At 42.4% G+C, this 21,456-nt stretch overlaps 1 protein-coding gene across 3 annotated transcripts in view; it reads right to left on the bottom strand.

Annotated features, from left to right (window-relative positions):
- LOC137432596 (focal adhesion kinase 1) overlaps positions 1-21,053 on the bottom strand; it is a 134,189-nt gene extending 113,136 nt beyond the window's left edge. For all 3 annotated transcript variants that reach the window (XM_078783396.1, XM_078783397.1, XM_078783398.1), the window contains exons 1-6: positions 21,001-21,053; positions 15,927-16,024; positions 12,204-12,288; positions 11,545-11,645; positions 9,091-9,206; positions 8,721-8,821 (exon numbers count right to left, since the gene is read on the bottom strand). In XM_078783396.1, the coding sequence (XP_078639522.1) occupies positions 8,721-8,821; positions 9,091-9,206; positions 11,545-11,645; positions 12,204-12,288; positions 15,927-15,983 (460 nt within the window). In that variant the 5' untranslated portion in view covers positions 15,984-16,024; positions 21,001-21,053. The remainder of the gene's footprint in view (positions 1-8,720; positions 8,822-9,090; positions 9,207-11,544; positions 11,646-12,203; positions 12,289-15,926; positions 16,025-21,000) is intronic.
- Positions 21,054-21,456: the final 403 nt, after the last annotated feature.

Genomic DNA, 21,456 nt, shown 5'->3' with positions numbered 1-21,456 from the left:
CCCCTACTGACCTCTCTGAACTCCTCATCGGAATGAAAACTGCCACCTGCACTCTTGACCCCATCCCCTCCAGCTTTGTCAAGGCCTCCCTTCCTGCTCTCTCTCCACTTATCATTGCAACAATAAACTCCTCCCTGTCTACAGGCATCGTCCCACCATCCCTCAAAATTGCTGCTGTTACCCCCATTCTGAAAAAACCTGGACTAAACCCTGACACCCTAAATAACTTCAGACCCATCTTTCTGTCAAAGGTTTTGGAACGCGCTGTAGCCACTCAACTCAAACATCACCTCTCTGCCAATAACCTGTATGAAACATTCCAATCCGGATTCCGCTCCAACCACAGTACTGAAACTGCTCTCCTCAAAATCACCAACGACCTTCTCCTCTCCTCTGACGCTGGCAACCTCAACATTCTCATCCTCCTCGACCTCAGCGCCACCTTTGACACCATCGATCACACCATCCTCCTCACCCGACTTGAAACCACCTTTAACATTACCGGCACTGCCCTCTCTTGGATTAAATCATACCTCTCTGACAGACGTCAGTTCATCTCCATCAATAACTGCAAATCCCCTACTGCTCCCCTCTCCCAAGGTGTCCCCCAAGGTTCAGTTCTTGGCCCCCTCCTCTTCATCCTTTACCTGTCCCCCCTCGGTCACTTAATCCGCCGTCATGGTCTCCAATTCCACTGCTTCGCCGATGACATCCAGCTTTTCATCTCCACCAAGTCCATCTCCACCGCCACCCACTCTATCCTGACAAACTGCATCACTGAAATAAAATCCTGGCTTCAAATCAACTTCCTCAAACTTAACTGTGATAAATCTGAAATAATCATCATTGGCCCAAAAACGCTCACCAAGTCCACCCATAACTTTGCCCTCAACATCGACGGTTTCCCAGTATCCACCTCCCCTCACATCCGGAATCTTGGCATCATCTTTGACCAAACCCTCTCCTTCGACAAATACACTAAACAGATCACAAAGACAGCCTTCTTTCACCTGAAAAACATCGCCCGTCTCCGTCCATCCCTCTCCTCTGTGGCTGCAGAAACCCTCATCCACGCCTTCATCACTTCCCGTCTGGACTACTGCAATAGCCTCCTTTATGGTTCACCCTCAACAATCACCAATAAACTCCAATACATTCAGAACTCCGCTGCCCGTCTACTCACCCATTCCCGGACCCGTGACCACATCACCCCCGTCCTTTACAAGCTTCACTGGCTCCCCATCTCCCAGAGAATCCAGTACAAAATCCTCCTCTTGACCTACAAAGCCCTCCATAACCTGGCCCCATCCTACCTGGCTGACCTCCTCTCCAGACACACTCCCACCCGCAACCTCCGCTCTGCTGGTACCAACCTCCTGACCCCCCCCATCCGGACCAAATTTAGATCCTGGGGGGACAGGGCCTTCTCCATCGCTGCTCCCACCCTCTGGAACTCGCTACCTCACACCATCAGAGACTCCTCCTCACTCACCACATTCAAAACATCACTCAAGACCCACCTGTTCAACACTGCATTCAACATTTAACCCACAGCATCTAACCCCTAACCCCTGACTATCTCCTCTCCTTCTCCCTCCTTTGTGCTTTGAATATTTCCCTATTGATTCTTCTTTTTTTGCAATTGTTTTTATGTTTTGCTATGCATTATGTTTTGCACTCTGTCAAAGCGTCTTTGGGCTTCCTGAAAAGCGCTATATAAAATAAATGCATTATTATTATTATTATTATTCAACTTACCAAACTCGAGTCCAGTCACATTTAACAGCACAGTAATCTGTCCCTCCCAAAGCAGTCCCGCTTATAGGGAAGCTCACCACGAGAGAGGGTATTACACCGAGGATCTTTTCCTTCATTTCATCACAATTATGAGATATTATGTTTATATCAATGACAAAATCTCAATTTAATCCATTTTTAATTCAGGCTAACACGACAAAATGTAAAAAAAAAAGGCAAGGGGTGTGAATACTTTCTCAAGGCACTATATGTCTGATCAGGGTTCAATTCCAACCCAACAGTAATTGCAGCACAGTTACAGCATAACAGTCATTTCGCATGTTTTTACTAGAAGATGAAGGTATGCCTTACTGGGTAGACAAAATGCTGCTGCAAAGTCTAAATTCAGTTTCCAAAAAAAAATTCTCTCTCCCCAAGCCTCTTCCACCAACTGGCCAAGTAAGTCTCACCCCACTGAATGTCTCATCCCCCCTTTCCTCGGCACTTTACCTGGACAGTACATTTCCTCACCATGATGAAGCAAAGATGTAGACAATAATAAAATTGTTTCTGTTGATGTTTTTGATTAATTGTTTTTTGGATAAAACACAGATATACTATTTCAATGATTTTTTTCAACTCCATCCTAACACTGTACACAGCCTGTAAATCGTAAATGTTTGAAACCCCCCCATCACTGTAGATAATCCATAAACAGCAACAACAACAACAACAAATAAAACACACGTTCGGAAATGACAAAAGTACCAAAATAACACCAATACTGAAAATATTTTTGTTGTAAGAAAAAAAATGGAGGGGGTTTTTTATTTTTAATAAAAAAAATTTTCATGTCACTCTCAAGAAAAGTTTTTTATTTTGAGTTTGTTTTCTTAAAATAAGACTTTTGGGGCAGGGTGTCCCTGTTCATCCCAGTCTCTGTTACATCAGGATTTTGCAAGTACAGTAAGTTCTCCTCGAACGTCACTTCCTACAACGTCGTTTTACTATAACGTCACATACATCACATAAGGGATCCCTTTTCTTATAACGTCGTGACGTTTCCATATAACGTCGCCGGTTCTCGGCGGTTGCGGTGATTATTCCTTTCAATGTGCTGGTTATGATGATGGTGTTTAAACCATGTGATGAGGATGTTTAAACGAGACCAAAATAAATCTCTCGCCTTCAAGCTTTGCAGATTCATTTCTCATCACACCATACATCTTTGTCATTCGTTCTTTCATGCAAATTGTGTCTCCGTCCTTTCACTCTCTTCCTTATTTATTTGCCTTTCGCACTTGGTTACTTTTGGTTATTATATTATGCTTTTACTCATTATTTTGTTTGTTAGGTATTTTATTTTATGATTAGGACGTTATTGAATGTAAATGTACAAATATATGCTTTTTAAAGCTTATTAAAGGTGTTTTTAGTGCAAAAAAACCCAACAACTTTCGACTTGGGACAAAGTAAATGGTATTTACATTTCTTTAAATGTGAAAATGCGTTTCCATCAACGTCATTTCCTACAACGTCGCACTTTTTAGGGACATAATAATGACGTTGTTGGAGAACTTGCTGTAACACCAAGAGTGTGGCACGATAGCTGCAATTATACTACAAGGTAATTTGAATGTCCTCACATCAAGGTTGAGCACTCTTCTTCCCGAGATGTGCTCATTTGTTCGTCATTTCAAGGAAGAATGAAAATAATCGACAACTCGTGTGGTGTTGCAAAATGCCATTATAATGGCACCAATGATCCTACCTTCCCCCATAGCCCATCCCCTTCCAGACCTCAAATCTGTCAATCATTTAGTAGGATACCAAGTCAGGGTGCAAGGTTACTCTAAAATTATATCAACAAACTCTTATTTAATCATAATTAAATGACGGCTTTCCAGTTACCATGTGAAGCATTTTCTGTGACTCCAATATTTGATGGGCTGATTATGTTGCCATTAACCTGCGTTCACTCTAACTGGGACATGTCGTCTCACTCGTGAACTCGCGGCGTGCACTACAATGATCAAGCAACCAGTATCAGATATTTATCGCCATTTTGTTACCTCCGCCATCAAAGGTGGATGGCGGTTATGTTTTTACCCCTGTCTGTCCGTTTGTGAACAAAATATCTCAAAAAGTTGCGGACGGATTCGGACGAAATTTGGCAGACATGTAGTGTATGTGACAAGGACGACATTATTCGATTTTGGTGAAGATCTGGATATGGATTCGGATATGAGAATTATTTAGTTTTTTTTTTTTTAAAGTGATTCTTCACCATTGAGAGATGGGGCCAAAAACGATACATAGCAGGACATCTGAAAAGGTTATGGATGGATTTGGACGAAACTTGTTGGACAGGTTGTGTGTCTGACAAGGAAGAATCGATTCAATTTTGGTGAAGATCCGGATCCGGATCCAACAAGTAGAATTTTTAAAGTGATTCTTCACCATTGAGTGATATGGCCAACCAGGTGGAGGTATTCTCTCTACTGAGTGCCGTTCTAGTTTAATATTGTGTTACTCCTCTGAGGCGGAATGTTTTTTTTAACCAATAATAATGGCTGACTATAATATCGGCATCTTTTGGTCCATCGGTGTGTTAGATATGTAAATGTGGTGGATGTTCTGAGCCCATTTGCTTCATACACACTTATTTTCCCTCCCAAACGTAATTCCTTTCTCTCCCAACTCTACCCAAACTCCCCTGTCCTCCTTTAATTCACATATTATCCCCCATACTCTACCTTTTGTTCAATTTTGATTTTCTCAATTTGCTCCTCTACCCCCCTCCGCCCGCTCCCCCACTACCCTGCACAATCAACATTGGGCCCTTTTGTATATATGAGCAAACAGTGGGTTTGTTGTATCATATTTTAAACACTTTATTGTGATCTCCGTTCGGGAATTTGATACTCAGCATACATGGAGCCTTTTAAGATATTCCCAGAGGTATGGATGAAGAAACGTTAGAGCAAAGGAAGGACACCCTTTCCAATGAAAATACATATAGGAAACCTGCAACTTAGTCTCATTGCTTATTCTCATGAAAGATACCATTGTAATTTTAATTAACACACAGCTAGATTTAGATGTGACTGTCATGTGAATTAAACAAAGGTTTAGCTATTTTTGAAGAGTACAAGCTGAGCTATCCTTTTTGTACAATGCAAATACAAATAAGCATTACTGAAAATCTCATATTTCAGCTAAATTAACGATCATCACAAGTCATTAACAAGGTGATTCATGTGTAGAAGGATGATTGAATCATTTAAAGGAATTAATCATAAAAGGCCATTTGTTGAATCATCAGGATGTCCAAAGCTCACGTTTATTATGAAAATTCTGAAAAAGGTATTTAATTTATCACAAAAGTCCATCTACACAATATGTAAAAGGTGGGTTGGAGAGTGGGTATGTTCAGGGTGTTTCAAAAAGATTGATACAACTTTGACTTCCTGCCATTTCTTTGTTTTTTGACCTATACAGTTTTCCTTTTCAGGGTTTGGTGCTGTTATCGTGGTATTTCTTCCCTGGGATTTCTAGCTCCATAGCTCAACTATGCCATTGACAGTGGAGCAGAAGACAAAAGTAGTGGCTCTGTGGTACGAGACTAAATCAACAACCACAACAACATTTTCTGGGGGGCAGAACCACCTGCGGATATCACTGAGAGGTACATGAAAGGGCCTAACGTCACATGCTTCTGCACCTTCAATGCCACATGGGGAATGCTAGGGCCTTACTGGTTTGAGAATGACAACAGCAGGAAAGTGACTATCAATGGAGAGCGCTACTGGGCCATGTTCCAGAAGTTCCATAATGACCTCGCCCAAAAGGTCACCCCAAACCAGCTCAGCATGACCTGGTTTCTGCAGGATGGTGCACCCCCGCATACAGCTGGTGACACCAACACTTTCCTGCAGCAGCTCTTCAGAAACCGCCTCGTTGCCCTGGGTACCGCTCTGTCTATGTCAACCGCCCTGCCACACTGGATGATCTGAAGCAGGAGGTGTTAGACTACCTCCGGACATGAGACCTACAGGAAAGTTGGACAGAACTTTGGAGTCAGGATCCATGCCTGTCTGAACCGCGGAGGGACACACATCGAGAACGTCAATTACAAGGAGTTTGCGTAAATGCCAATTTCAGACCTTGGGCTTTCACTAACTCTAGCAGTGACTTACTGCAATAGTAATCAGTGATATAAAATACCATGTCATAAGCTTTCAAGAAATGTTTGGTTCACGTTCCTGAGGTTTCTGTTTCTTTGTACATAAACGTTTAAAAGTTGTATCACTCTTTTTGAAATACCCTGTAATAGGTGGCAGGCGTAGGAAGAAAGATATATGGAGTGGGGCACGGGACACTGGAGTGCGGAGTGGAGGGCTGCAGAATTCTGCCATTTAGATATAATATGCAGAGAGAATCCAAACCTTCATTTATGGTTCATTAAATACAAGCAATGTGCTCCACAAACATGTGCTACTATATGTATGCCAAGGAAATGTGCCGATTTGCTCTTATTTGTGTCATTACCAAAGTAATTGAGCATGGGTGAGTTTCAAATGATTTAGAGGAATAACCAAACCATGAGAAAGGTGCTTACTATGCTAGAAGTGGATAAAGTGAACAGAGAAATATAAAAAAGCAATACATCTTAGATACAGCAAAAGGCCATTCAATAATTGTCCCATAATGTCAATTGTTATTGAGTAATTAATCACAATTACCAAATTTATCTACATCGAAATGTGAGATTTATTTATCAAGAGTTCTATTCCGATTTCCACTCTTGTAAAAAGGCATTTTGCATTTTCAAGCGAGGACAAATGGGAAAGCCGGCTTTGTCTTGTCGCAAGCATCATAATCTATCTAGTATCACTGTTTAAAAAGCATCAATAACAGTCAAATAGTTTCATAGCATCGATATAAATTCCAGCAGAATTTGAACTTTTAATTTATCTTTAACCTGAAGAAAATCAAAAAACTTAATACAAAAATATTCCAAAGCATTACAACTATTATCTACATTTCAAGGTAAATTACAAAGCATCTCAAAATGCAAAGCCAATCCGCATCCGCTTTGATGAATCCGCTCAAACTAAAAACTTGATGAAAACGACAGTTAACAACAATTGTACATTTTATTTTATTGTGTTCTCCAAATTTCTCTCATAATAAAAGTTTGTTGAAGATTTGATGGCAAAAGCTCGATTGGTAAAAATGGTCTGGCTTGGACAGACAAACTGAAACTCAATGTAAATAAATAAATCTCGGAAGCGATTTAAAAGGCTGGGCGTCTTGTGCATGATGCACTGCGGTGGGGATGAAAAGTGCTATTTATCGTTACTATGACTTTTCCCTTTCCCATTTTGACCCAATGTTTTATTATTTTCTCCATATTCTCATGACAAAAGTTTGTTGAAAAAGTGATGACATCATGCACAGGGGGAGGGGAGGGGGGGATGGGCGAGGAGGGTAGTGAGAGCGGGGGAAGGGGGTGAGGAGGGGAAGGGGGTTCGAGGGGGGAAAGTGGCAGGGAGGGGGGGAAAGGGGAGGGGAGGGGGGAGAGGGGGGTAGGGGAGGGGGGGGAGAGGGGGGTAGAGGGAGGAGGGGGGAGAGGGGGAAGCAGGAGAGGGAGGGGGAGCGGCAGGAGAGGAAGGGGGTTCATATATATGCTGGTGGGTGAATGTGGAGTTCATAACATTTCTGAGTTAAGTGTGATGCCGATCAGGAAGAAGAAGAAGCTGTACTACCAACTTCATATACTTCCAGAATTGTTTGATTTATTTGTATTCAAATGTCTGGTGATTGTTTTGTATTTATTTATGCGAATGTGTACTTGTATATAACTATCATTAATTAAAAAAGGCTTCGGCACTATCGAGGGATTTAAAAAAAAAAAACTCCAAAAAAAACGATCTATATTTTTTTTCAATCGTTTTTTTTTCCAAAAACACTTCCAGGCACTCACTGATGAACCTCTGAAAGTTTGACAAAGATCCGTTCAGCCATCTCTGAGAAAAATGGCGACACAGACAGACAGACAGACACACAGACCAACACCTCTCTTATATAGTAGATTACTGAGAGAAATACACATGCATATATGCTGTAATTGTGAAATGTGAAATATGTGAAATCAATCAAATTAAAATATGCTGTAATTTATATGTTCACTTGACTCCCTTATATCACAGAGATTCACATCCATAGAAGCAACTCGGAGGTAAGTACAATACAACAGAATATATTTAGTTATAAACATATAGGTGATCTATATGCAACTTTCTCTCAAAATACCTTGCTCTGCAAGTGTGAGGGTTTATCAGTAAGCTCCTACCTAAGCCTCAGACACTGTCGGAAAAAAAATCTGTAGTAAGTTTCTTGAAAGTTATCCACTTTGTTATTTAGTGAAGCCTCAGCAATGGCAACCACCAACCACATTTTGCAGTGTTTGCATGTTTGTTGCCAGAGCTCATCAACATGAAACAGACTCCACCCTCAAGTGAAGCTTACATTGGCATTTCAGTCTCTTTTAAGCAGTGAGGTCTTTGCGACACGACAGATGCCCAACAACATAGACATTTTATTCCAGAATTACTTTGATGGTATAAAATATGAACATGTACTGAGAGTTTTAACAATTTATTGATTTTGACAATGTCTGGTCTGGTTAGAGCAGTAATTTGTAATTTGTTTAGAGTGCCAGCGATAGCTCGCCTACTCTTCGCAAAGGACACTGTGGGGGTATTTAACATCGACCAACTAATGCTGGCAGACAGGATGCCCAGTTTAACATCCATCTGTGGGACAGACACACACATTGATGCTTTGACCTGCCTGGAAAACACCAGGGTGATAGTTTATAGCTGGGCTGAGATTCGACCCCAGCCTAGACAGCTCAGAGGCATGCGTGCATACCTCTAGTATATCCTGCCAGCCCACCCCTAACAGCTAAGACCCACCTTTATAGTAAGAATCATCCTCCATGTGTCGTGAGAGACCAAAGTCCGCGAGTTTCACAAAATCTACCGCTGATACCAGGACGTTTCTCGCAGCAATATCCCTGGATAGACGCAAGGTACGTAGTTATAGTGAAACAACAAATGAAAACGAGCCTTTCAGGCACTACATTTCAAAATTGAAACTGTTGTCAGATAAATTATTATGGAAGAAAGGGAAGGCTTGGTTGTAAAGAAGGTAGCAAAGCAAAGAATAAGAAAGATTAAATTTCTGTTTCAGCAGTTCAAATGGCCCATGATATAGTAAAGGTATATCAATTGCTTCGCTATTTGATATCCGAGGATTTTTTTTGTTCAACTGCGAACACTCTACCTGTGTACAATCTTCTTGCTTTCCAAGTAGGTCAAGGCAGTACTGAGCTGGTATATGTACAAGATGAGTGTAGCCAAGTCGAGTGAAAACTTATTCGCCTGCAGGTAGGACCTCAACTGCAAAAATAAGGCAAAATTACATTTCCTTATATAAATTGCAGCTATTCCATTAGAATTATTATTTTGGAAAATTATCAACATACCAATGCGATATAGTCCTGATTTATTATTTTTATTATTATCAACAACAATTGATCATCAGGTTGATTGTTGCAGGGGTAACTAGAACGGCACTCGGTAGAGAGCATACCTCCGCCTGGTTGGCCATATCACTCAATGGTGAAGAAATAAAAATGAATGATCGTTTTAAGGCCATTTTCCCCGCTAGAGCAGGGGTTAGTATTGCAGGCCCCATGACAATCATGGTTCCCTGTTTGAGGCAATGTTTTTTTTTATGGCCGGATGCCCTTCCTGACACCAACCCTTAGTCGCCTCTTACGATGCGCAGGGATACGGTGTACCTATTCTAAACCGGGGTACACACCGGGATCATTCATCCCAGCAAGCTGGTACTCAATTTGCCGACCTCGGAAGGATGACAGGCTGAGTTAACCCCCCTGGTGTTAATTCAGCGATCGACCGGGATTCGAACCCAGGATCCTAGGATCCCAAGCCGGCACCCTAACCGCAAAGCCAACACCAAATCAATTAAGAATTCTAAGAGCTGGATCCGGATCCAGATCTTCACCAAAATTGAATCGATTCTTCCTTGTCACACACACAACCTGTCCAACAAGTTTCGTCCAAATCCATCCATAACTTTTTGAGATATGCTGCTATGTGTTGTTTTTGTCCCTTTCTCCCAATGGTGAAGAATCACTTGGAAAAAATTAAATAATTCTCATATCCGAATCCATATTCAGATCTTCACCAAAATCGAATCGAATCATCCTTGTCAGACACCCAACTGGTCCACCAAGTTTTGTCCAAATCTGTCCACAACCTTTTGAGATATCTTGCTATACAAGAAGGGACAGGGTGAGGTGAAAAGAAGAAGCAGAAAGGAGGGGGGAAGAGAATGGGTGGAAAGGGAGAGGAGGAGTAGTAACAGAGGGAGGGGAAGAGGGAGGGAGGAGCAGCGTGGTGAGGGGAGGGGAGGAGGAGGGAAGGAGGGAGAGGGCAGGAGATGGGGAGGGGGGGGGGGGAGGACAAATTTGCCTGTGCAGAGTGCTTTAACCTCAGTATTGCCCAGGTAAAAAGGAAATTGTGGTGCCACAGGCACCAGCAGGTGGAGGTACATGGTACACATTTGCATAGAGAATTTACGCCCACTCTCCTCGCTTGTGGTTGCAGCCACATAGCCTATGTTACCCAGTTATTTTACCCTAAGTTTGGAGTTTGTAACTTAAAAGATGTGGCTGTGCATTGAATACATACAAACAAAGAGAGAGAGGGATTTCTGCCTTTTATGGGTATAGATTGTTAAGTTTGTAGGGGGTGGGAGGGGGTATAGATTACCTTAGTACAGTTAGAAATTTATGGAGTAGTATGGTTTGTGTACAAGTAGTTAGCCAATCTCGATGTAATACGCAGGGACTCGTCGGCTTATGGATTGTCTTCTTTGAACGTGCACCACACGGAGGGCGGTGTGTTGTATTAAATAGCTAGGGTTGAAAGTTAAACAAATGTGTGTAAAGCCTCTTGTAATACCCCAGGTTGGAAGGACTGGGTGTGGCTTATGAGAGAGAGAGGGAGTGGAGTGATGATCGGCTCCTAATGGGGCGGAGCTATGAATGCCTCGGGGGGCAGAATGTGTCCAGAGAGCAAGGGGAGGAGCTTGAGAGTCACACGGGTTTGGTGCGCTGGAGGAAGGTTGTGAAGGAACGCACTCTGAGGAAGATTGGCATTGTGCCAGAAAAGGTTTGCCTCGTGTTAGAAAAGGAGTGCTTCTTCGTTCAGCCTGCCTGCCCTTTCCCTGTGCCTGTTCCGTTGGCGCCACTTGGCACCACTGCATTGTCTTCCTGCCTCTCCGTCCTCTCGCCTGTTCGAGACTGCTCACCTCCTCCTCCATTACCACCAGAGATAAGCCCACCCAGTTCTTGTTCCCCTCCCCGTCTTTGATTAAATCTGGTGTGTTGCGCCATATGTCCATAGTTCTTTTGTATATAGTGATTTTTTAAATTTCAATCCTCCCTGTTTTATTTGTTTCGGGATATAAACTCCATTTGTTTTACAAGAGCTAAGGTTCTCGTGTGCTTCCTTGGTTCCGGCACACGTGCAAGACTGCCAATAATTGACCCAGTCTGTGGGATTTAAATCCAGTTCTGTCCATCCGTCCAGCATCGGTGTTAATCGGCTTGGAAACGACAATATTATTTTTAAGAGTGGGAAAGCGATCATAGATTGTGCCACGTTTGCATAACAGACAGCTCCAAAGAGTATGATTGTCATTTACCTCGCCCAACTTGCACAGCTCCATGACAATCCAGATTGGATGATCAGAAACAACCCCAATAAGCTTGACGATGTGTGGATGATCAAACTGGCACATTGTGTCTGCGGGGAGCAATAACAACATGTCAACATCTTTTAAATTACTTGGGATTGGGGGATGGGAGGGCTTTGTGCTCATATCATATTTACTTACCATCAAAAGGTTTACTTGCATTATAGCAAAGAAGACATCGCATCAAATGGTACTAACATGTAAAAACAGAAAGCTATTCAGAGCACTGAGAATGAATGAATAACTTGAGATTTCAAACCAAGTCATGGTTCAATATTCTCATGATAACTAATTATCAAACCACAAGGTCATGGTCTGATCGGTTTGAGTCCGCTGCTGTTTGCATATCACAGATCATAGTAATTGCCAAGCAATGTATCAAAGCATGACAAGCGCAATGCAACGTTGAAAACCATACAAGCAATTCCCAAACAAAAATGTGAAACTTTTTGATTTATGAGCGAGATTGAATAAGAATAGAGCCGCACATGTGTTCAATATAGTGTTAACAGATTTTCACAGAAACATCATGAACCGAGAGGAAAATAACAATGTAAAGGTGGCGATGAGAAGCTGTAATGTTGGAGCATTTAGTGCGAGGACATTACATGCTTCCTGGAGGAACTTGTCTCTCACTCCTTCTGAACAGCCTTCCTTGCAGGCCTTGACAGCCACAGCAGCGCCCGGGCCCTCCTGAGTAAACGATGACAGAAGAACACAACACGCTTGGTCATTCTCATCTCACATTGCATTAAAAACTTGCTTACATTTCATTCATTCCAACGTTGTGGATTTTTGGTTACAATAAACCACAATGAGGTGAGAAAAATATCTCATGGAGTCTAAGTAAACTTAAAATGGTTCAAAACAATGAATTTTGAAAACTGGAAATTATTTTTTCAACTATCGATACGTATATCATTTATTATGTACGTCAAAGGCTTGAGAGCTGATGACAACAACGACTACTACTACTATTTAAACGCCTCCAAATATTCCCACCTTGTGGGGTCAGTTAGGGAAAGTTTTGACCCAAGTCTTTCACCGAGAGGTGTATGCTACTAGTGGGGTATGCTTACACATAGTGTAAGCAATAACAGACCTGCTTATCAGGCCTGGCGTTGGACTGAAGATTACTTGGACATGAATTTGTAATTTCTTTCAAGGTGCCAGAGATATCTCGCCTACTCTTAAGACGGAAGACCCAACTTAACGTCCGTTTGTGGGACAGCACACTTTGCAATGAAAAGCACCAATCTGACTGTCGGGCCAAGGGTGCACCCAGACTAAACAGCTCAAAAGCAAGGGCTATGTGCCATCCTGTCAGACCATTGGGTGAACAGACAAGGAAGGAGGTAAAGTAAGAAAAAATAAATCTTCCCAATTCACATGAACCTTTGTAATATTTTCAGGCTCACACCTAGCATTAATTAGCCCCCGTTGGACTTATGGGTTTCGTCTCGTCCTTTCGTCCATGCGTCCGCAACTATATCTCGGAGATGAATGGACCGATTTTGTTCATACTTAGCATGAAGACGATACATGAGGGTATGCATTTGCACATCATTTTGTTTCACGATGCGATCAATGATGTCTGCCTGGCAGCCATTTTGGTTGTAAAAAAACCCGATGTTGAACACGTCCTCAACCATTTCTCGGAAATGCATTTGCCGACGTTGTTCAAACTTGGCACACATATAATGATGGCTTACATAAGTACATCATTTTTTTTCGACATCAGATCCAATATAGCCAACTGGTGGCCATTTTGTTACTTAAATGTGTCACCAACAATTTCTCGGACATGCATGGTCCGATTTTGTTCAATCTTGGCACAAGCACAGTACATGATGGCATATATGTGCACCTCACTTTATTTTGTGATTGATTAAAGATGGTCGACCGGTAGACTGGCGGCCATTTTAGTTGTTAGAAAGCCCCCCGATATTGAACACGTCCTCAACCATTTCTCGGACATGCATTTACCGATCTTGTTCAAATTTGACACACAGATAATGAATGATGAGTTACATATGCACGTCATTGTTTTTCGACATCAGATCCAAGATGGCCGAATGGTGGCCATTTTGTTACTTAAACGTGTCCCCAACCATTTCTCCACATGCATGGACCAATTGTCTTCAAACTCTGCACAAAGACAACACATAAGAGTATACATGTGCAGAAGATTTTGTTTTGTAATGCGATCAAAGATGGCCGACTCGCAGCCTTCAACTCCGTACAGCATAATTACTAAAACCACAGGGACTGTATTTCATTTTATGTCTTTTTCTTATTGTTTACTCTGATAAGAGAACTATATACTACCAGTGGGGTATGCTTACACATCATGTAAGCAATAACAGACTGTGCTTTGTACGCAGGTACATAATAAATAGAAGCTTTATGATTGTAGGCACGCATCACCTACCTGCTGCTAGATATCAATTTAGGTTTATATATTTATTTTACAGAAGCGTTTATGGTTTTTACATAAATTTTCAGTGAGATTTTTATTTCACAGTTTACTGCTATCGAAATTACAATTTTTAAATGCAAGATATCGATAGAGGTTTTTTTTTGTTTTTTTTTACGGATGCGTTTACGGTTTTTTTCCCGTAAATTTTGATTTACGGAAGCTTTTTCTTTTCTTTTTTCATTTACGGGCATTATTGTCATGTTTATTACACAGTTTACAGTTAAAGAAATTATAATTTTCAAATGCTAGATCTTGATCGAGGTTTTTTTTTTTTTTTTTTTTTTTTTTTTACACATGCGTTTACGGTTTTTTTTAACGTAAATATCAGTCAGTGGCTTGAAAGAGCTTTATATACGAGATGACGTTTTTCATTTACACATTTCTAACTGATGCAAATTGGTCATTCAGCTTAATCTCCCACCTGGAATGTTGTGCTGCACCAAATTTGCATTTATTGGGTATTTGTGTCAGGTAATGAGAAAAGAATATTGATAGTGAGAGCCTGGTAATTAATTAATCATATTGACCTGGAGATTTTTCACAAGCATGTGAAAATAAAAATGAAGAAAAAATTAACAATGCATTTAATAAAGTCCAATTATTGTGTAACATTATGCTGCTTTAATAATTCATTTGTGCAATGAACTTCAATTGAACTGAGGAAGGAATCCAGCAGAGTGGATTCTAATAGTAGAAGGGAAGTGGATCATTTTTGTATAACCACATTTCTGTATACACTCTGCAGATGTTTCCTCAAATTTGCCTCCAGACTGTGACTCCTGCCTCACACCTAGCTCGGCTTCACGCTGTTGAATCCAAAGCTTTCAGAATCATTGGAATCTCCAGCGATGAAGCTATCTCTGAGGGCCTTTCACTCACTCACCGCAGGCAGGTAGGTGGTCTTTCTGTCTTCTACCGACTCCTCTCCGGCCTTGCTCCCCCAGCTCTCTCTGTGCTCTGTCCCCCAAATATTCCTACAGGTCGCACAAGATCTGCCAGCAACCCTCTGATGGTTAAACTGCCGAAATCTCGGCTCTCTGCTCACCTTCACTCTTTCATTCCTCTTTTCTCCCGCCTCTGGAACAAACTCCCACACTCCCTTCAATCCCACTCCTCCCTCCAGGTCTTTAAAACAGCTGTTCACCACCATCTCTTATCTTCCCCAATCCAAAACCTTGATCTTTTCTACCCCCACTAATTCACCCCAGATCCACCTTGTTTGAAATTCCAACTTCTTTCCTGGAAGTCCTGGCAGTGTCCATATGTTTTATACCTCTCCCACCCACCCCCCCTTCCCATGCCTCCCCCCCAAAGCCCTCTCCCTCCCACAGATCTCTCGATGTCTCCATGTCTCTCGGTCCCTGCTCTCAAATGTTGTGTTTGTGTCCTTCCCCCTCTCTCCCCATCTTGTCTACCGCTCCCGATGTTATTTGTTTTATGTGTCGGTTTGTCTGTTTGTCTTTCTGTGTGATTAATGTTCGCTCTTTCACGAGCCTCGATCTTGTATACAAAAAAAAAAAAAAAATTCCCCTGACTGTGACTGACACACGACCTCGTCCTTCAAAACTACATGATGGGACAAGGATCAAGGATTGCGCAATCAAACTTATGAGCCTCAGGCAATTTGGTTCTCCACATTGAATTATTCTTCTGGGTGTGCAATTCACTTCAGATTCAAGGTCACCAATTGTGACATCGATTCGGAACCCTTTCCTCCATATTGAGTTTGAGATGGTGTTGGAAATTCATCACGTGTTCCACTCTATGATATTTGATCTTGATCTTGCACTTGGCATTAGATAATGAAAATCGGTGCCAACATCACCCCCATCGAGCACTTATCAGCACGTACCCCACGTTTGAAGATCCCTTGATGCACATCTCCAAACTGCCCTTCTCCGATGCACATCACCAGCTCAACGTCCTCACGGCAGATTTCAAAGTGCCGTTCTGGCCATGAAACAGTAAGGCAGAAGAGAAGGGGAGGGTAAAGGGTAAAGAAAAGGATAAAGACTCGGACCATTGGACAATTCACAATTACAGAGAGAAGATGCAGAGTCAGGATGGAACTGATGACCCATGGACACAGCTGGCAAAGCACTTTCTGAAATACTTATGATGCAACGTCTACATGACTGGCAAAAACCAAAAGCAATGAGCCATTAAAAATATGCACATTTGTTCTGTGTCAGGATTGTCTAAAATTTTGAAGATTTCAGCACTGTCTAGAAGCTGAACAACGATTTTACAGCTTGTGTGTGGAAAAAGTCCCATCCCTTCATTTTCCAGGAAATAAAAAGACTCAGCCAATATCAGCTCTTTCATCAACAAAGAAAATTCAATCCTTATAAAAAAAAAAGAAAAGAAGGTCTCCCACATGTCTTGTTAACTTTACAACTTTGTGTATCTACAGAAAACATTCTCAAATCTATGAATAAGTTCTCAGAATTAAATGCATCGCTGCAAAAATAAAATCAGTCGATTATAAAATACTACAAATTATGACATGAATAATATAAAACAGATCGTGTGTTTCTGGAATTCAGTTTCTTTACTTTCTTCAATACCGACCATTCATTTAATAAATCCTTATGGATGACTAACACTGCGGGTAGCTGGCACTACATTTAGCTGTAAGTGGTTTTGTGGTTTTTTTGCAGACTGCAACTGAGCCAGAAGATATATATTATATTGTTATGGCCCGGGGTTTGGGGTCTACTACGAGGGGGTTAGCCTCCGTTCCCATCCCGAACTTACCGGACCTGAGGCTGCCAAGCACGAAAAACTTCGTACTTTGGCAGGTTGCGAACCAGCAACTACGAACACCAAATGGTCCGTCGCGCAATTGCAGTGTCCTATCGGTCTAACACTGCTTACCTGTACCACGTCATGGTTTCAATCGGGGAACGTACCTTCCCTCTGGTGGTGTACCACTTTCTTTTGTTCCTGGATGGAAATTTAGATGGCCGGGCAACCGTTAGCACCCGCCGGGCTAATGTTAATTTTGTTACGGCCGATCGCTACTCTGGGTGCGAGCAATGGTGGACCAATTGAAGAAAAGACATTCACGGCCAGAGAGAAAGGAAACTATTTGATTTGTTTACAAATATTTACAGTGAAACTTATTGGTAGGAAAGAAAAAAAAAAGGACAAGAGGCAGAAACGTAGCTTATACTATGCCTGATGACAATTAATATGAATAAACACAACAAGGGCGCCCAGCACACATTCACGGGGGAGGGAAGGGGAGGAGGAACGAATGTTGGGATCCTGTTGGCAAAATGGTTACAATTTTCCCAGATGCTTCTCCTTGCGACGACCTTTGTCTTGACCTCACCAACGAGCACCTGGCCGGGAAATGACAGTCCGCAACACAAGCAGGCAAAGGCGATCCCCAGCATGAACACGGGCAGGTAAAGGCGATCCCCAGCACAAACACGAGCAGGTAAAGGCGATCCCCAGCACGAACACAAGCAGGTAAAGGCGATCCCCAGCACGAACACAAGCAGGTAAAGGCGATCCCCAGCACGAACACAAGCAGGTAAAGGCAATCCCCAGCACGAACACAAGCAGGTAAAGGCGATCCTCAGCACAAACACGAGCAGGTAAGAAGCGTCGGGAACTCGGCAGAGTAAGAGTTTGTCGTGGCCTCGTGCAGAGTAAGAGTATGTCGTGGCCTCATGTCTGAACTCAGCTCAGTTACACATTTTGGTATCCTTTCTTTTCAAAATCCCCAAACTGAATCTTCACTACAGTAATTAAAACATTTCTCTTCCTGAAAAGCACTTGATAATATAGTAATAAAAAATGAATAAAAATAAAACAACACTTCAAAAATGCATTTTGAATGCCTTACTCTACTCTTTAGTCCATCAGGAGCAACCCATGCATGCCTCTTCATCAAAATGTCTTCTTTTTTTCTCATTGTCAAGGCTTATTTCCCCAAATGTCCTCACTCCTAAACACTTCGTTCATCCAGCCTTCTTCACTTGCAACCGATTTTTTTTTCATTCCTTCAACCATAAACACTCACCACCACCCCACCCATGAAGTTTGTCACATGTTATCCAGTCTGGGAATCCTGAGACGTCAATTTTTCAGAGGTTGTGTGCACATGACAATAATTTCTCCTTCACATCCATGCATGGTGCCAAACCCCTCCATGTTAGTACCATCCCTTTCATATGCTCCCTCCTCTTAGGTTCCCCCTCATCCTGCACACTCTTTCCTCCTCCCCCTCCCAGTTTCACTCCTGCCCCATCCCATTTACAATTTCGTCCCCTCCCCACACCCTACCAGCTTTCCCTACCCAACACTCTTTCCTTGATACGTTCCACATCTATAGGTCACATTAGCAGCTCCAACCCTCTGTCCAGAGTAGAGTGGCCTGGTCTGTATCCCAGCCCAGAGGAGAGAGCAGTACTCCATAAAGCTTCTTGGATGAAAGCTTTGAATGTGGTGAGAAGCTCAGTAGTGCCAAGAAAGGACTTCACACGATGGAGGATGCCGAGTCAGCGACAGGCATTGGAGGCCAGTTTGGAAATGTGGTTTTCCCTGGAATGATCATGGCAGATAGTGAGACCCAAAATATAGAGAGGATTTTCCTAAGAGTTGGAGAAATCATGAATGAAAACCAGAAAAAGAACAGGCCCAAGAAAGAACACTGCCTTGGGGAACTCTAGCCTGGACAGGAAGGGGAGATGAGGGAATTCCATTTCGAGCCACATGTTGACAACGACAGGAGAGAAAGTCCATGAGCAATGCATGGACATTTCCATGGATACCACAAGAGGAAAGTTTGGGGAGCATGGCCGAGTGGCAGACCATATTGAAAGCACGAGATATGTCAAGGGAGATGGCTTTGATGTCCTGTTTGGTGTTGAGGATCTCTATCCATTGTTGAGACAGCAGAAGCAGCATGTCCATAGTAGAGTGACCTGGTCTGATTCCAAATTGATGATCTGAGATCAAGCCATTGGAGAAGAGGAAAATTTTAATATCAGAAGCGATGATCGATTCCATGACCTTGCTGATTATTGGGAGCAGGCTGATTGGTCTGCAGTTGCAAGGATCTGTCTTTGCACCTTTTTTGTAAAGCTGTAATGTTGGCTGATTTCCAAGCAGATGGCAGATGACCTTGAACAAAAGAGAGGGTGAAGAGAACAGAGAGAGGGTGTGATAGAGCGGCAGGGCAGGATTTTAGGACCCGTGGCTGATGCCATTGGGTCCAGATGCAGAATCAGAATCGAGGTTTGACAGAAACTTCACCACCTTGTCAGGAGAGAAGGACACAGAGTCCAGGAGCAGGTTGGTTCGACTGGGTACGGTGGGTACAGAGAGAGACCGGTTTGGGACGCAAGATTGAGGCAAACACAGAGTTGAGGCATTTGGCTTTTTCACGTGTGGTGTCAGCTGTGTAGCCGTTTGAGGTAAGGGAGGGGATGGAGGGGGAACAAACACCAGAAACAGATTTGACCAGATGACACAAGGATTTGGAGGAGGGAGACAGGTTTGAGAGTTCAGTCTTGAGAGGAGAGAGATATTGTTTCCTGGCTCTCTGGAGGGTAGACACACACGTGTTCCGAGCTTTGTGAAAGGAAATGTGATTGCCTTCTGTTGGATTAGCCTTCCATGAGGTGAAGGCAAGTTTTTTCAGGGCAACTGCATCACCACAAGATTCAGTGTACCATGGATGGGAGGAAGGGTATGACAACTGAAGACGAGATGGGATAAATCTGTGCATGAGAGAGAGCAATTTACTTTGGAAGAATTCCCAGGATGAGTTGATGTCAGAGGCGGTAGAGATGGGAGACCAGTCCTGACGTGTGATGTCTGCTTGAAGACCGTGCCAGTCGGGCTGAGTGACATGCCAGACTCAGACGCTGAGGAGGCTCTCTGAGAATGGCCAGAGAGATGTCCACTTTAACAAGGAAATAATCAGATGAACAGATTGGAGCAGATTAAGAACAGCAGACATTTGCAGTGAAGTTAAACATTTTCTTTCAACATCTCTCTCTGCAACAACAACACAACAACAACAACAGGCATTTTAAGGCCATTTCCCCTGCTAGAGCGGTGGTTAGCCTTGCGGGCCCGATGACAATCTTCTCCATTCATGGAGAAGAATCTCTCCCTCATTTCTCTCTCTCTCAGGATAAAATTCTTCTTTTTATAATCCAGGTCACGTGACCTCATTCACAAGGCTGCTGATGCTAAAGGATTCAGCTAATCAACATTAGCTTAACTGCAAGCAAGTTCATAACAGTGGATGTTAAATATCTCATGGTATATTTCGCAAAGTGTAGGCGAGTTATCGCCTGCAACCTGTATAAAATTATAAATTTCTGCCTCCATCCCGAAGACAAGAGGTGTGTGGAGTCTTTGTAAGCATTATCAAATAACGAAATTTATTGTTGGACCCAATGGCCTTACGGCTGTGAGACGATGGATATATGCAGGCACACCACCCCACAGTGCCACCGTGGACCATGGACCAAATAAAGTCCTTGGACGACAAATTAAATATCACCTGAGGCTAAATCTACTTTCTTTGGTTTGATTTAAACTCGGTAAAGTTGGGGCTTTGTACGAATTGCTGGTTGGCTGTGCCTTTTTAGCTTCTTCTTTTTTTTAACAATCTATAATCTCGACTGTCTTCACCTCGTGTCATGCATGTGTATGCACCAATACAAGTATAAATTTGCAAAGACATAGATACAATCTCTCCCTCAATTCACCAAATATAGACATGGCTAGAAACTATTTGAGAAGCAAAGATCTAAGTATTTGCAACAAAAAAAGAAGAAGCAATAACAAACTTTTGTTATATTTAGAGATTGGAATTTCCCCAAATTACATTAGCATGTACACGCACCTATAGGGGAATGTAAACAAAATTGTAAAGAGATTTAAAAAAAATCCCTTACTGGAAGGTGACAGGTAAAACTCTTCGTCATCCACGATTTCTGCATAATCATCCGTCTCTGGAAAATATCACAAGAAAAGAGGTTCTAGTTGAACATTGCATTTGATTTGCTATTCACATGACATGGGACACATGTATTGGTAGAATGGGCATGATGTTCCTTTGGGTGTAGTGGTAAGAGGTAGAGAGATTTGAACACTCAATGGAAGAGCAAGATGCTTGATGTTAAGTATTCCATGTGCTTTACAATGAGATCAAAAGCAAACAGCTTGGCCAGAGAACGATCAGAGTATTTCAGGAAGCCACAAAACCCATTGTGTTCTTGGGAATAACAGACTTCCATTTGAGAAATGCCGAAGTGGATAGGACAAGCAATTTTGCCAGCACATGGATTTTGGGCACGTCATGGCCTGGAAATTTTCCAGATTGGTGGATTATGGAAGTGGGCATGAATTCC

Source organism: Myxine glutinosa, chromosome 8 (assembly GCF_964187855.1).
Source record: "Myxine glutinosa chromosome 8, kmMyxGlut1.1, whole genome shotgun sequence".
In the NCBI taxonomy this organism is placed as follows: domain Eukaryota; kingdom Metazoa; phylum Chordata; class Myxini; order Myxiniformes; family Myxinidae; genus Myxine; species Myxine glutinosa.
Note: the sequence above shows the minus strand (reverse complement) of the source record. Positions and strands in the feature narration are given on the sequence as shown.